At 32.0% G+C, this 13,829-nt stretch overlaps 1 protein-coding gene across 2 annotated transcripts in view; it reads left to right on the top strand.

Moving 5' to 3' along the window:
- Window positions 1-12,349, top strand: part of LOC132760366 (hemagglutinin/amebocyte aggregation factor-like) — a 14,668-nt gene extending 2,319 nt beyond the window's left edge. The window contains exons 2-6 of one of the 2 annotated variants that reach the window (XM_060752354.1): window positions 5,164-5,289; window positions 5,799-5,910; window positions 7,810-7,944; window positions 11,094-11,217; window positions 11,466-12,349. In XM_060752354.1, coding sequence (XP_060608337.1) covers window positions 5,164-5,289; window positions 5,799-5,910; window positions 7,810-7,944; window positions 11,094-11,217; window positions 11,466-11,562 — 594 coding nt within the window. In that variant the 3' untranslated portion in view covers window positions 11,563-12,349. The remainder of the gene's footprint in view (window positions 1-5,163; window positions 5,290-5,798; window positions 5,911-7,809; window positions 7,945-11,093; window positions 11,218-11,465) is intronic. The other variant, XM_060752361.1, reaches the window with a different exon arrangement.
- Window positions 12,350-13,829: the final 1,480 nt, after the last annotated feature.

The following is a 13,829-nucleotide window of genomic DNA, read 5'->3' as shown; positions in this document are numbered from 1 at the left end:
TTTGCCTAATTTCATATTACTTTTTATATATTTTTGCATATTTATCAAGTATCTATAAAAAAAATTGCCTGACCGACTGCGTAGTAGACAGGACTGATTTTAAGAAAATATGAATGCTAGAGGCATTTTATAGTACAAGTAATATCTTGAGTGTTTTAACCTAATATGGGTATGCTGAAGACGATGAGGGTGGATACCAAGAAAATAAAATAAACCTTCACCTTCAAAAGGTCAATTTAAAATGGCCGCTTAAAAAACTAAAATAGATCATTAAATTAAGCTATGATACAATATGATGCAATTAATTATTCTTGTCAAAATCAAATGATTATTCAATATGATCTGATTTTAATGAGATTGGTCACCAAATATAACGATTATAAGCCTAATGGCTTAATTAACAGTTATTTACAGTACTGTTTTACTAGCGCGTCTAAGATTGAAAAAAAAAATCACTTTTTATGTTTTGTTTACTTGACTTATATTTAACAATAAACTTAGATTCAATCCTTCTATATAAATATTACCAAAGAATAAATATTTCGTAATAAGAAATTAATAGTTCGTAATTACGAAATAATATTTCGTAATAACGAATCAATATTTCTTAATTAAGATTTTATATTTCATTAAAACGAAATAATATTTCTAATTGGGAATTTTTACCTCGTAAAAACAAATTCAATTCCGGGAGTATGGAAAATGTCACTTCAGGTGTTCCGTAATTTTCAAAATTATTTATAGCAATCACTTTTTTAAGTTGTTCATTTTGTTTTCATATATTTTGCACTTATTATGGTATTATGGTTTAAAATTATTGAAAGATTATTTTGTAATGTCAAAAATACCATTCCAATGCCATAAACACAACACAAACAAAGAAAAAAAGTGTTTTAAAAGATATACCGCACCCCTCCCCCAAAAGAAAAAAACAACAAAACAGTAGGTCTAAAAAAAGGCAACAGTAGGAATCGAACCATAGACCTCTCACACATCAGTCAATCACTTAACCGGCTGTGCTACTGCGGATTACGTTTACATTTTTAGCAGATATGACTTTCACTAACAATTAATTTTTGTTTTTTTTAATTTATTCTTTTATGATGATTATGAATTTATCGATGAAATATACATTATTACTATTCCAATGAATATTATCAAAAGTATAATTTTCACTTTAGCTTAAGGAATACTTACTTAAGAATTTTCCCTTGTTGGTACTGTAACTTATTATATTTTAACATAACTTAGTTGGAAATCTTCTATTAAAGCCCAACTGAATAAAATTTTAATAACAATTTAAAATTCCAATACAAATAAATCTTATTTACCATTAATTTCTTAACGATAGTATGTAATTTTCAATGAGTAATTCTAATTGAAGGTTATAATTAAAAAAGACTACAAATAAGCAATTCAGGTGGTGTAAAAAGTAATTATGTTGTTCCTAATTCAAATTATTGGGATTAATTTGCAAAATCTCACAACAATCTTCTTTTAAAGGCGACAATTGACACATTATAAAATTTATCTATAAAATAAAAGATACCACCTTCATTAAGCTTTTTCTCCAGAAACTAACTAAAGACATAATAATTACATAATTGCACGTATTTAAACAAATGAAATAAGGCAGTACAAAATTTTAAGAATATAAGCTTGTAATATGTTTATCCTTCTTAAAACATTATCAGGATCAAAAAAATTTTGTAACCCAAATATCTACGACATTATGGCTCTATCTCAATCTATGAAAGTTGTTTTCTCCCCAGGTTTATATATAAAAATGTGTTAATTGAGTGTTGAGCAAACTAGGTAAAAAATATCCAACTTACAAATTTACAATCCTACTTTTTAAATTTCTGTCCCATTCTTTTATAAAATGTGTCACTTGCTGAAATGTTGAAATTAATAAAGAGCTGTTTTCAGCACATTGTGAACATTACACATGTATGCTGCATGTTAGAGTTTTGTTTGTATTTGTTGTTTTCCGCCGAAAATAATATCTGCATAATTCATTTTTTAGATTCAATTATAACTGCATTAAGGTATACGATGGATAATCGATAATATTAAAAAGTCGTCATAAACTTAGAAGTGTATATTTTATCACATTCTTAATTATAACAAAATACAGAAAACAACAAATGTTTACCATCTTGTTTAGAAATAAGTGACGATTTAATTTGAAATTTAAAGTTAAAGTTAAAAAAAACAACAACAATAACAACACCATATTTTCATCGAGTCATAAAATGTCTGAAACCTGGAGATTGCTACGTGTACTTGCTATACCATGGAAGCTCTCGAAAATTTTGGAATTCAATCACAGTTTTGAGAAAATTCTACAAGAAGATGATCACATCATTTGATATACTTTAAAATTCCGGGTACCCTCCAATAAAATTTCAGGATATCTTAAAGTAACAGCAATGTTATTTATAAAAATATTACTTAAATCGAGTTATATTTTCTTTGACCATATATAAAAGTCACGTGGGTTGGCTACATAGTAGAGGTGTTAAAATATAATTGTAATACACCCTTTGTTAGCCATTGAAATAGTATTTAATGTATAAAGGACTTTCAAAATTGGTTATTATTCAGAGCGGGCGCTATGGTGCAGTGGTAACACTGTCTGCCTACGAATCAAGGGGTCGTGAGTTCGATCCCACGCTACTCCACGGAACGAATAAAGACTATAAGACTGACAAAACCAGGACATCGACACAGCATGACGGCAACGATAGAAAGAAGAGAAGACCTTAACGGAACAGGAAACAAGTACCGAAAGTACAAGACCGAAGACGACGACCGATAACAGAAGGAAAAACGTAGACAAGAACTGACAACAAGCGAACAGAGACGAGCACACATTAACAGAAGTACAGAGATAGGGACCGATAACAGAACAACTGACAATAAGCGAACAGAGACATGGACCGGTAACAGAAGCACTGACAACAAAACAACGGAGACAAGGATTAATAACAGAAAAATAGAGACGACAACCGATGACAGAAGAACGCAAAAGAACGAAGACGAAAACCGATAATAAAAGAACGAAGAGCCGACTGATAACAGCAAAGCAGAGACAGGATCGATAACAGAACATCTGACAACAAAAGAAGCGAGACCAGGACCGATTACAAAAGAACGAAGATCACGACCAATAACAGAAGATCAAGAGCACTGCGGCGAGAACTAACAGAAAAACGAAAGTCACGACCAATAACGAAGAACTGACAACAGAGAAATGCGACAAGAACCGATAACAGAAGTCAGAGACAGGGACCGATAACAGAACAACTGACAACAAGCGAACAGAGACATGGACCGGTAACAGAAGAACTGGCAACAAAACAACGGAGACAAGGATTAATAACAGAAAAATAGAGACTAGTACCGATTACAGAAGCAATGATAACAAGAAACCGGAGACCAAGACTGATTATACAGAAAAATAGAGACTAGGACCGATCACAGAAGCACCAAGACTGATTACAGAAAAATAGAGACGAGAACCGATGACAGAAGAACTGCCAACAAACGAACAGAAATGTCGACCGATAACAGAAGAACTGACAACAAGCGAACAGACACGAGGACTGATAACAGAAGAACAGAGACAGCGACCGATTACAGAAGAACTGACATAGGAATAGGATTAATAACAGAAAAATAGAGACTAGGACCGATAACAGACGGGAACCGATGACAGAAGAATTAACAAGAAAACGGAGACCAAGACTGATTACAGAAAAATAGAGACGAGAACCGATGACAGAAGAACGCAGTAGAACGAAGATGAGAACCGATAATAGAAGAACGAAGAGACGACCGATAACAGAAAAGCAGAGAAAGGACCGATAACAGAACATCTGACAACTGCATAAAGTGCAAGATAAAATACATGAAACTATATATCTAGCAAAAAAGGCACGGAAGAGTGTAGTGTTCGGTGCGTAAACCCTAAATATAGTGATAGTTCAAAGGAGTAGGGACTATCTCTTACATTCTAGTCTTTTATGTTTAAATGCCTTATTTGTTATTATCTTATTTATCTCATTAGTTTTTACCTAAACATGCTTTGTGACAAATTTTAGGCTTTTCCTTTCCTTAAAAGTTTTATTTGATATATCATCCATATAAAAATTGTGATAAAGAAATTTGGCGGCCATTTAGTGGTCATTTTAAATGGCCATTTCAATGGTCAAGATCAAGGTTTTCTAATTAGTATTTTCAGCATACTTTAAATAGGTAAAATACACCAAGATACCACTTTTACTACAAAATGCCTCTAGCATCTTATAGAGAGCCAAATTCTCAAAATCAGTCCTGTTGGTGTTAGAAATTGAGTTCACTAACCGAAACAAGAAACACATACATCTAACAGCGTTCCATTTTTTAAGATTAATAACTCTAGTCGTTGTTACGCAAGCTTTGCTAACATTTCTATATGAATTTGCATGGAAAACTAAGAACTTATATATGCAATTAACCAGTTTTACTTCGGCCGAGTATCTTTTTTAAAGATACCTCTTGTTTATAAGTTGGTGTTTGTCTGTCTGATATTTTGTGTATATACAATAAAAATGTTTACCGGTTAATCGAAAAGTGATAAATCATTTATTACAAAATTGGACAAAATTGGTTCTATGATGTAGTATGCGTGTTAAAATGCATTAAATGTCAACACCATGATACATTATTCTCTATCGATTCAGTGTATCTCCTAAAATGACCTAAAAGTATGTGATTTATTCATTTTTTATCGCTATTTAAAGGCCCATTATGCCCCAGAAATGCTTTTACTTTTATTTCTCAAGTTTTAAGCTCTTAAATTTTGGTGTACTTTTATAATATCCAAACAGTAACTCATTGGCCAATTACCTGCTCAATCTCTTTTTCACCTGTTGCTTTTTTTGGCAATAAGTACAATTATGGTGAATTTGTACCCAAGTCAAAATACTACGATATATGCTTTTTTACATTTTGCTATATTTAGGACACATCATTAAGGTAACCATCTAAAAACCATTATATTAACATTATGAAATTCATGTTTGCCCTGTCTTAAGAAGTAAAAAAAAATATTTATATATATTTCTGAAGCATAATGTGCCTTTAGATATTAATATATCGTATAAATACATATCACAGATAAGTCAGAGGAGGAACTTTGTCTTTGTCATTGTGGTCTTCATTTGTATTGCTTGTTCAGAGGCTCGCAATTATGAGAACAACATGGATGGACGCCTTGACTTCCGGTGCTCAAGTCAAAATGAAGTAAGTTTAATAATTTTGACCTTAAAGAAGCATGCGTGCATGCCTCCAGATTCTTGCTTATTTTCGTGAACATTTTTAAAAATGCATGTAAAGTGGCATATTGTGAAGTAAAGACAGTAATTCGCAAACGGCACTAACAATCCACGTACATTTCCTAAAAGAAAGTAAAATATTCAAAACAATTATAAAAATGCGTTAACGATATTCACATATGGTAATCATCATTTGCAATAAAACTTTAGGGAGGAGATATAAATTGTGATTTTTTTATAAAATCAATATAATAACATATAGGTCTATATGTAGTACATGTGAACAAAAAAGTTTGACGGGTTAATTAATCGTCAGTTATCCACGGTATGTAGTTTGTACGGAATATATACCGTGGGCAACCGACTATGGGATTAATTTGTGAAAAATATTATTTGTGGGGAGGGATAAGGTATATTTTTGGATGTTACAATACAGAAAAATGTATTTAACAGATTTGTACTTTTGTCAATTATTAGGCTATCAAGTCCATATACAGCACACATAATGCTTATTATGAAGACAGGACTTTTGATATTGGCTGTGCCACTGTTCCGTATGCAGAAGGATCCAGATATTGTGATTCTACAGGTAAATTTGATAACTGTAGAAATAAGCACCTTGTTAACAACTAGGTGGATTTCAACAACTAAGAACTTTATGACGTCTTTCATTTTGCGTGAGAGTGCCATATACATGTATACCATAATCTATATTAAATGATATAGACATACTATGGGGGCGTACGTACCCGAGTGGTTAACTTAAAGGTCGTTGGCTCCAAACCACTTTTCCCTGACCGCTGTGGGTTCAATTCCCGACAGTGACTTTAGGTTTTTAAATGTGAGGAAGCTATGAATGTAGTTTGCTTACGTAACGTCGGTGGTTCTACTCAGTTGCCCGTTACTGCCTGAAATAAAACACTGAAGAGTACCCGAGGCCTTTGTCCATCAATAAAGCTTAGAGTCGCCATATCTTAACTGTGTTGTAATTTTCAGTCCCCAGCCACTCCCCCCTTCCCCCCCCCCCAAATAAAAAAAAAACAAAAAAATGATGTAAAGTGTTGAATGACTATACATATAATACCGCGTATTGAAATTAAAGATTTCCGTGATTTTATATACTTGCCTTACGTGCAGTTTTTCGATTAAAAGACAAGGGTTGTTTTCAAGTGTACTATACATGTATATTCGGTCAGAAACAAAATAGTTCTTAGAATTTTATTTTTATCTACAGTAAGAGCACTTGTGCTGTGAAATAGATCACTCAACAAACACTTGAGCCATTTCATGTAAATGTTTACATACATTTAGAGAATATTTACTATTAACTTAAATTCATTATTGAAGATATATACTGTGCTCAAATTTGATATTAGAAAATATTGACAATTTCTACACAGGTTCTTTGTAAATATAACATAAAACTTTTTCTGACTTAGCACACAGTAGATATGTTGTATCATAATTGTGGTCACAATATGAATGTATAAGTGTCATTTAAAAAATGGAAGTTTATTTTAAAGAAAGAACCGACTTTACTTACATGTAACTTGTATTAGGGACCGCAGCTTCCCTTTCATAGTTTATTCACTCTTTTATTCAAATAAGAATTTTATTTAAAACGAATTTCATTGATTTCAATAACTTTCTGTGACTAAAAAATGTTTCTCAAGGATGACCGTAGTGTCTTTAAAAAAACAGTCTGCTCTTTTTTGGGAAAAATACTTTTATTTTTTTATTTCATAGTTTATTCATTCTTTTATTCAAATTAGACATATTCAGAATGTATTGAAACCAAGGAACTTGTTACTGAATATTTATAATATAAATAAAAGAATGCATCATCGCGACACACACACACAACTCGAAAGAACGAAAAGACGAACTTACGATGGTTAAAAGTTGAAATAACGAAATCAATATGATGAATGAAAAGTCAAACGTAGGATGGTGAAAAGGCGAAATAACGAAACCACGATGGTGCAAAGTCGATAAACTATCGTGTTTTCAATACTACTTTCGACCTTTCACCATCGTAGTTTCTCACCATTGTATATTTGACTTTTCATCATCGTTTTTTTTTTTTTTTTTTGTTGTTTTTTTTTTTTTTTGGCGGAGGGGGGATTAACCATCGACACCATCGTATTTTCGCTTTCCTGTTAATCATGCGCACTGAATGACAATCTATATATCAAGATGTCACTGGTAGTCCGAAACAGTATCAGTCATCAGTTTTATCTAGTATAAATTAAATATGAAAATCTGCCCGTCCGTCCGCCAGCCGGACGCCCGTCAGTACGTCCGTCCATTCATCCATCCATTCATTCTATTTATGTTGTTTGAATCCGAATGTCAGGTTCGGTCAATGACTATAAACATTTAAATGTTTACTGTTAATTGTGTTGCAAATGTCAATTAGCCGTTTGGTTAAATATCTAATATTTTCCTCTGGAGGTAATGTTGTAAAAAGTTTGAAGTTATGTTACAGGTTCCTGGAAAAATAAACTTGATGAGTTGCTTGCTTTCCATTGTTCTGCAAATCGTTATATTGTCGGAATGATAAGTGTACATGATGACTCGACGGAAGACAGAAAATGGAGATTTTATTGCTGCGGATATTCAAGTAAACATTGATACTGATCATACATATCAAAAAAACTTAATATAAACCGTTTTGAAAAAAAAATCATATTTCAACGTCTATAATAATATAACGTTAGACTTTGAAATATGAAATTGGAAAAAATACGCTTTTAAACTGTAAACCGTTCTGATTTTGAATATGTGATAATAGTATATAAATAACACATGGGTTTGTGGGTAACAGTAAAAATATCATCCCGAGGAAAATACAGTATTTTTACGAGGGGTGATATTTTTACTGTTACACACAAACCCATGTGTTATTTATTTTATTACCCCCGAACAAAAATACTGTGATGATCTGAAATTGTCAACTAAATCTAACTGTAAAAAAAATAAACCAAGAGTAACAATAACTAATTTTAAACTGTCCTTACCTTTTAAGTTTTAAGTGTACTTTATTGTTTAACAATACTTCTTGCATTTATATCGCATTACATTTTCTGACTAACAGCTAAGTTGACGTAAGACCGGAGTATTAAATTTAGTCCAAAATAGCGAGAATAATATTATATAAATAACACATGGGTTTGTGGGAAACAGTAAAATTATCATCCCGAGGAAAATACGCCGAGGGTAACAGTATTTTTACGAGGGATGATATTTTTACTGTTACTCACAAACCCATGTGTTATTTATTTTATTACCCCAAACAAAAATACTGTGATGATCTGAAATTGTCAACTAAATCTAACTGTAACAAAAAAACCAAGAGTAACAATAACTAAACTGTCCTTTAAGTGTACTTTAGGCACTTGAGAAGTTTTCTTTTTCTTTTATTTCTTTAAGCAAATGATGACATCTACAAATCATAAACATACAATAAGCTAGGTTTATTATTATAACAAAACACTAACTCCATTTATAAGGTTATGATCTGTGAAATCTGATCCGTCTGCATCCAGAATATTCTTCGCATGGTTTTTGACAAAGTGCATTTAGAAAATAACGATGATATCCTAACTGATGTCTGTCCACCAAATCTATCTGTAACGTTTCACTAGTTAAATTGTTAAATTATCTTTGTTGCATGCTTTAATTGTCTGCATATTCCAGTTTGACACAAAATTATTTACATTACAATTACTTCCGTTGAAAACGGATGTTTCCGGTTGACTATTCAACAAAAAGATATTTTATACGCGAAAGGAACTCTAGGGTGCAAAGAACTAAATTTTATGAGAGTAATAGTTACTTCGGCGATGCCCTATCGTCGAAAATAAAAATGAATCGAGAAAAAATGGCGGCCATTTTTATTTCATTTTATTTAGAAAATAGACCACGTGACCAGATTTTATACTGTTAAAAAATACTGTTACCTATGTAACAGTACAAAAATTCTTAGTCACGTGGTACACTTGCATTAACAGTAAGAAATAACTCCCAGAGGCCTATGGGAAATTAACATTACGAAAAAAGTGAGGGGTAATAATATATAAATAACACATGGGTTTGTGGGTAACAGTAAAAATATCATCCCGACGAAAATACTGTTACCCGAGGCGTAGCCTACAAATCATAAACATACAATAAGCTAGGTTTTATTTAGAAAACAAAACACTAACCCATTTACACGGTTTTGATCTGTGAAATCTGATTTTTCTGTTTCCAGAATATTCTAAGCACGGTTTTTGACAAAATAACGATGATATCCTATGTCTGTCCACCATATCTGTAACGTTTCACTGATTAAAATTGTAAAATAATCCTTTGTTGCATGCTTAAATCGTCTGCATGTTCCAGTTTGACACATAATTATTTACATTGCGAATACTTTCGTTGTAAACGGATGTTCACTTTTTGACTATTCAACAAAAAGATATTTTATACGCGAAAAGCACACCAGGTGGCAAACAACTAAATTTTATGAGTGTCATAGTTACTCCAGAGAAGAAATTGATGTCCTATTGGTGTTTAACGTCGAAAATAAGAATGAATCGAGAAAAAATGGCGGCCATTTTATTTCATTTTATTTAGAAAATAGACCACGTGACCAGATTTCATACTGTTAAAAAATACTGTTACCTATGTAACAGTACAAAATTCTTAGTCACGTGATACACTTGCATTTACAGTAAAAATAACTCCCAGAGGCCTATGGGAAATTAGCATTACGAAAAAAGTGAGGGGTAATATAATGTTATATTCGTGTAGATTCAATACTTACCAGAGGCTCACATAATGATTATGATTTTGTTCTCGTTCAATAAATTTAGTTTTAAACATACACTCATTCAATATCCTCTATTTCACAAATTTACAAAATTATCAACAAACTTTAAAATGATGGCATAAATACCATGGCAACTATGTGTATCGCGGAGCACGACAAACGTCAAACAAAACGTTAAAGTGCTTTCTGAAAGTAAACTCCGTGGCATTCAAGGCATAAACATAATCTTTTTTATTAACCCTGAATCGTCAATATCAGACTTTAAACGCGTGGTTGTTAGTCTACCTTTAAAGTGTTTGGGTGGCAGACATTCTTTTCTCTAGTATTGCACTTCCGACCTCGTCACATGAACACCAGCTCTAGCTGTGGGAAATAAGAGGCGGAAATTGTTCTTCCTGTTCTTTTTTTTCTTATTTTCACCCCCGGGGATGCAAAACTCTGCTTTCGTTCATGTCATTTATTCATTTATCTTGTTGAAGTATGTTGCTAAGCTGTTCTATTCAATGTATTAGTTGGAAAGTTATCCCGAATTTCAGTACAGAATAACTGTTCGCCGCATCTCACATTCTTCGATCGGACGTCACCATTTTAACTATCCTATTTTCTATCAGATGTTTTCATTTGTCTGTTTCTCGTTTCTTTCTGAATTAAACAGAATTTTCCTATGACGTTATCATCATGTAATTTATCCAAGCCTATTAAAACAAGATGCAGACGCCAGAAACTCAGGCCTGGGTCATTAATATTTAGAATTTTCAAGTAACTAGAGTCTATTTGATAAATGGTGTAATGTAAAGTAAATAAATTTATAGGTCATATGGTTAAATAATTATGTACTGGCGTTAGAAATGAACTGTCTATTATAAGATTTATCACGGACTTTCGGGACACCGCTTATGAGTAGTAAAAAAAGTAATCGTTTATGAAGCATAAATTAATGTGCCTTTGAATTTCAGATATTTATCTCCATTCATGCGAACTAACTGACTGGACTAACAGTTTTGATAACGTCCAAAGCTTTTATGTACCTTCTGGAAAAGTTATTACTGGAGTAGTGTCAATTCATAGTAATTACTATATGTAAGTAATTTTTTGTCAGGAACGTATCAAAGATTGAAAGAGAACTATTTCATCTGTTTTAACCCATAAAAGATAAGAAAACATGACTCATTATCAAAATATTAAAATAACAGTGTATTTTCATCAGAAATTCTAAATTATGATGGTTTTGTAAAATATAAATACATAAAAAGAAATATTGGCATAAAAAATCAAGCTCGTTGCTTAGAATATAAATGATTTTATGATGCATACTTTTTATTATTCAGGGACAGAATTTACAGGTACAACCTCTGCAAAGTGGGCAAAGTTCCCGTCAAAAAAGTACATATACACAGATATCCAGTGATAGAGCAAAATGACTAAAATTCTCATTTATGAAAAAGTGAGGAAAAAAACACTGATAAAAAAGACATACATGTATATTATTACACTGATAAGCGTCTTTACTATTTTTTTTCAAAGTACAAAATAACGGTAAAAGTGTTTTAATAAAAGCAAGTGATTTGCATTGATTAGTGATTGATACTAACCAGTGATTTGTGAATATCATTGATTTGTAATTATAAGTGAATTGTAATAACTAGTAATTTATAACTATTAGTGATTTGTGGTTACCACATATTTAAAATCATTTTTGATATGTAATAACAAATAATTTATCAGTGATTTGTAATAATCAATGATTTGCAATTATTAGTGGTTTGTAGTTATCAGAGTTTTGAAATTATAATTTGTAGTTGTCAGTTATCTGTAATTATTTCTTGTTTTTTTTGTTATCAGTGATTTGTAATTATTAGAGGTTTGTGGTTATCAGTGATTTGTAATCATTAGAGGTTTGTGGTTATCAGTAATTTGAAATTATTAGAGGTTTGTGGTTATTACTATTCTGAAATTGTAACTGGTTAGTAGTAACCAGTTATTTGTAATAATTAGTTGTTTTTCGGTTATCAGTGACTTGAGATTATTACTGGTTTGTAGTAATCAGTAATTTGTAATAATAAGTGAATTATGATTATCAGTGATTTTTATGACTATAACAGAAACAAAACGATTTTTTCCTGTAAATGCTTTAATCCAAGTTACAAAGAATTATAGAAAACAATTGTTTTTATTTCTGAAGTGTTCATTGAAATAAATATATATGAATAAGTTTTTGTATCTCAGATACAGTTTAGGTGCAAAGTCACCGTTAGTAAGAATCTACTTGAGCAAGAGGACTTTTTCGCTGAAAAACTTAAGACATATTGAGAAAACACTTGGACTCATAAGAGGAATAAGTAGTATAATATAATGTCCGCATCTATACTTGTTTTAAAGTAGGACTTTACATCTCAGTGTATTAATCTTAAGTGGCAAATATCACTTTTTACAAATTATGTTTTCAATATAAGGCATTTTTTATAATGTTAGGCAAATATTAAGTTCACCACGATATTATGAACATAAAACAAGGCCATTATGCAAAAGTACGGACTCTACTCGGCTATTATAAGATTTGGGAATTTTGATTGGCTCTCCAGTTTGGCCATTATTTGAATCTGCTTTTTATGTCATTGATAAATGTTGCCATTTTGAATTGCAGTAAGGTAGGTTTCCATCAGATTTTTGAAACAAAAATCTCATTATTTTGCAAAAACCCCAAACAACAGAATTTTACATAAGTTTTCAAAACCATCACTTAGCAGGTATATACTTGCGTTACCGTAAAGCTCGTTTTGCTAGCAGGCCCTTCGGGCCAGCTCGTCGAGCTTGCTATTAACAGTATGATGTCTTCCTGATCTTCAGGTAGTGATGACGAAAGTACAAGATTTCGAATGGCCCTTAAATAGTCAAAACGTATTCTTTAAAAAAAAGTTGGAGCGCACATCGTATTTTTTTACATGTTTGTATGTATCATTGTGTACACCAGTCTTACTGACTGATATTTGAGAGACAGGTGTGTATACAATGTGTATGTTTTTCATAATTACTTCCGGTACTTCAGTGCACGTTAGACATTTTCCTGACCCTATTGAATCCAATCATTTGACAAGGAAGGAAGATTACACTGATTTATAGCGAGCTTGAAGATTTGGCCCGAAGGGCCTGCTCGCAAAGCGAGATTTACGGTAACGCGATTACCTGCTAGATAGTGATGGTTTAAACTTTCGACACAAAGTTCCGAATTGACACACCGCAACTTTTCGAATTACGAGATAATGATAAAAGTCGAGGTGTTCTAATTGAAAACGAAAGCGTAAACTGGTGACCTGCGCACATATATATGGGAACCAGAATTAACGAAAGCAGTGTATAAAAAATAGCTAATGACAAATTTAAAACGGAAAATGTAACATAAAAATGAGCGACTATTTTATACTTTTTCACGGTAAAAGTAAATCGAGCTCGCTTAGAGGCTTATTCATATTAATAACAACTGCTTTACTGCCATCCTTGAGGCTCTCACTGTGGTTTTTATTGTGATAAGAACCCTCTAAATCGTCTTGGTGTAGTGAATAAAATATTTTTAAACTCCGTATTTATAACCCAGATGTAGATAGCCTGCTCGAAAAAATACGATAATCTCGAGCACAACTGACCATTGCCTCCAATACCGTAAACTATGTACGTTTTGAGAAGACAAATATTTC

The sequence above is a fragment of the Ruditapes philippinarum genome, unplaced genomic scaffold, assembly GCF_026571515.1.
Source record: "Ruditapes philippinarum isolate M1 unplaced genomic scaffold, ASM2657151v2 ctg1090_1_1_1_1, whole genome shotgun sequence".
NCBI classification, from domain to species: domain Eukaryota; kingdom Metazoa; phylum Mollusca; class Bivalvia; order Venerida; family Veneridae; genus Ruditapes; species Ruditapes philippinarum.
This window is presented reverse-complemented; position numbering and strand designations above follow the sequence as displayed.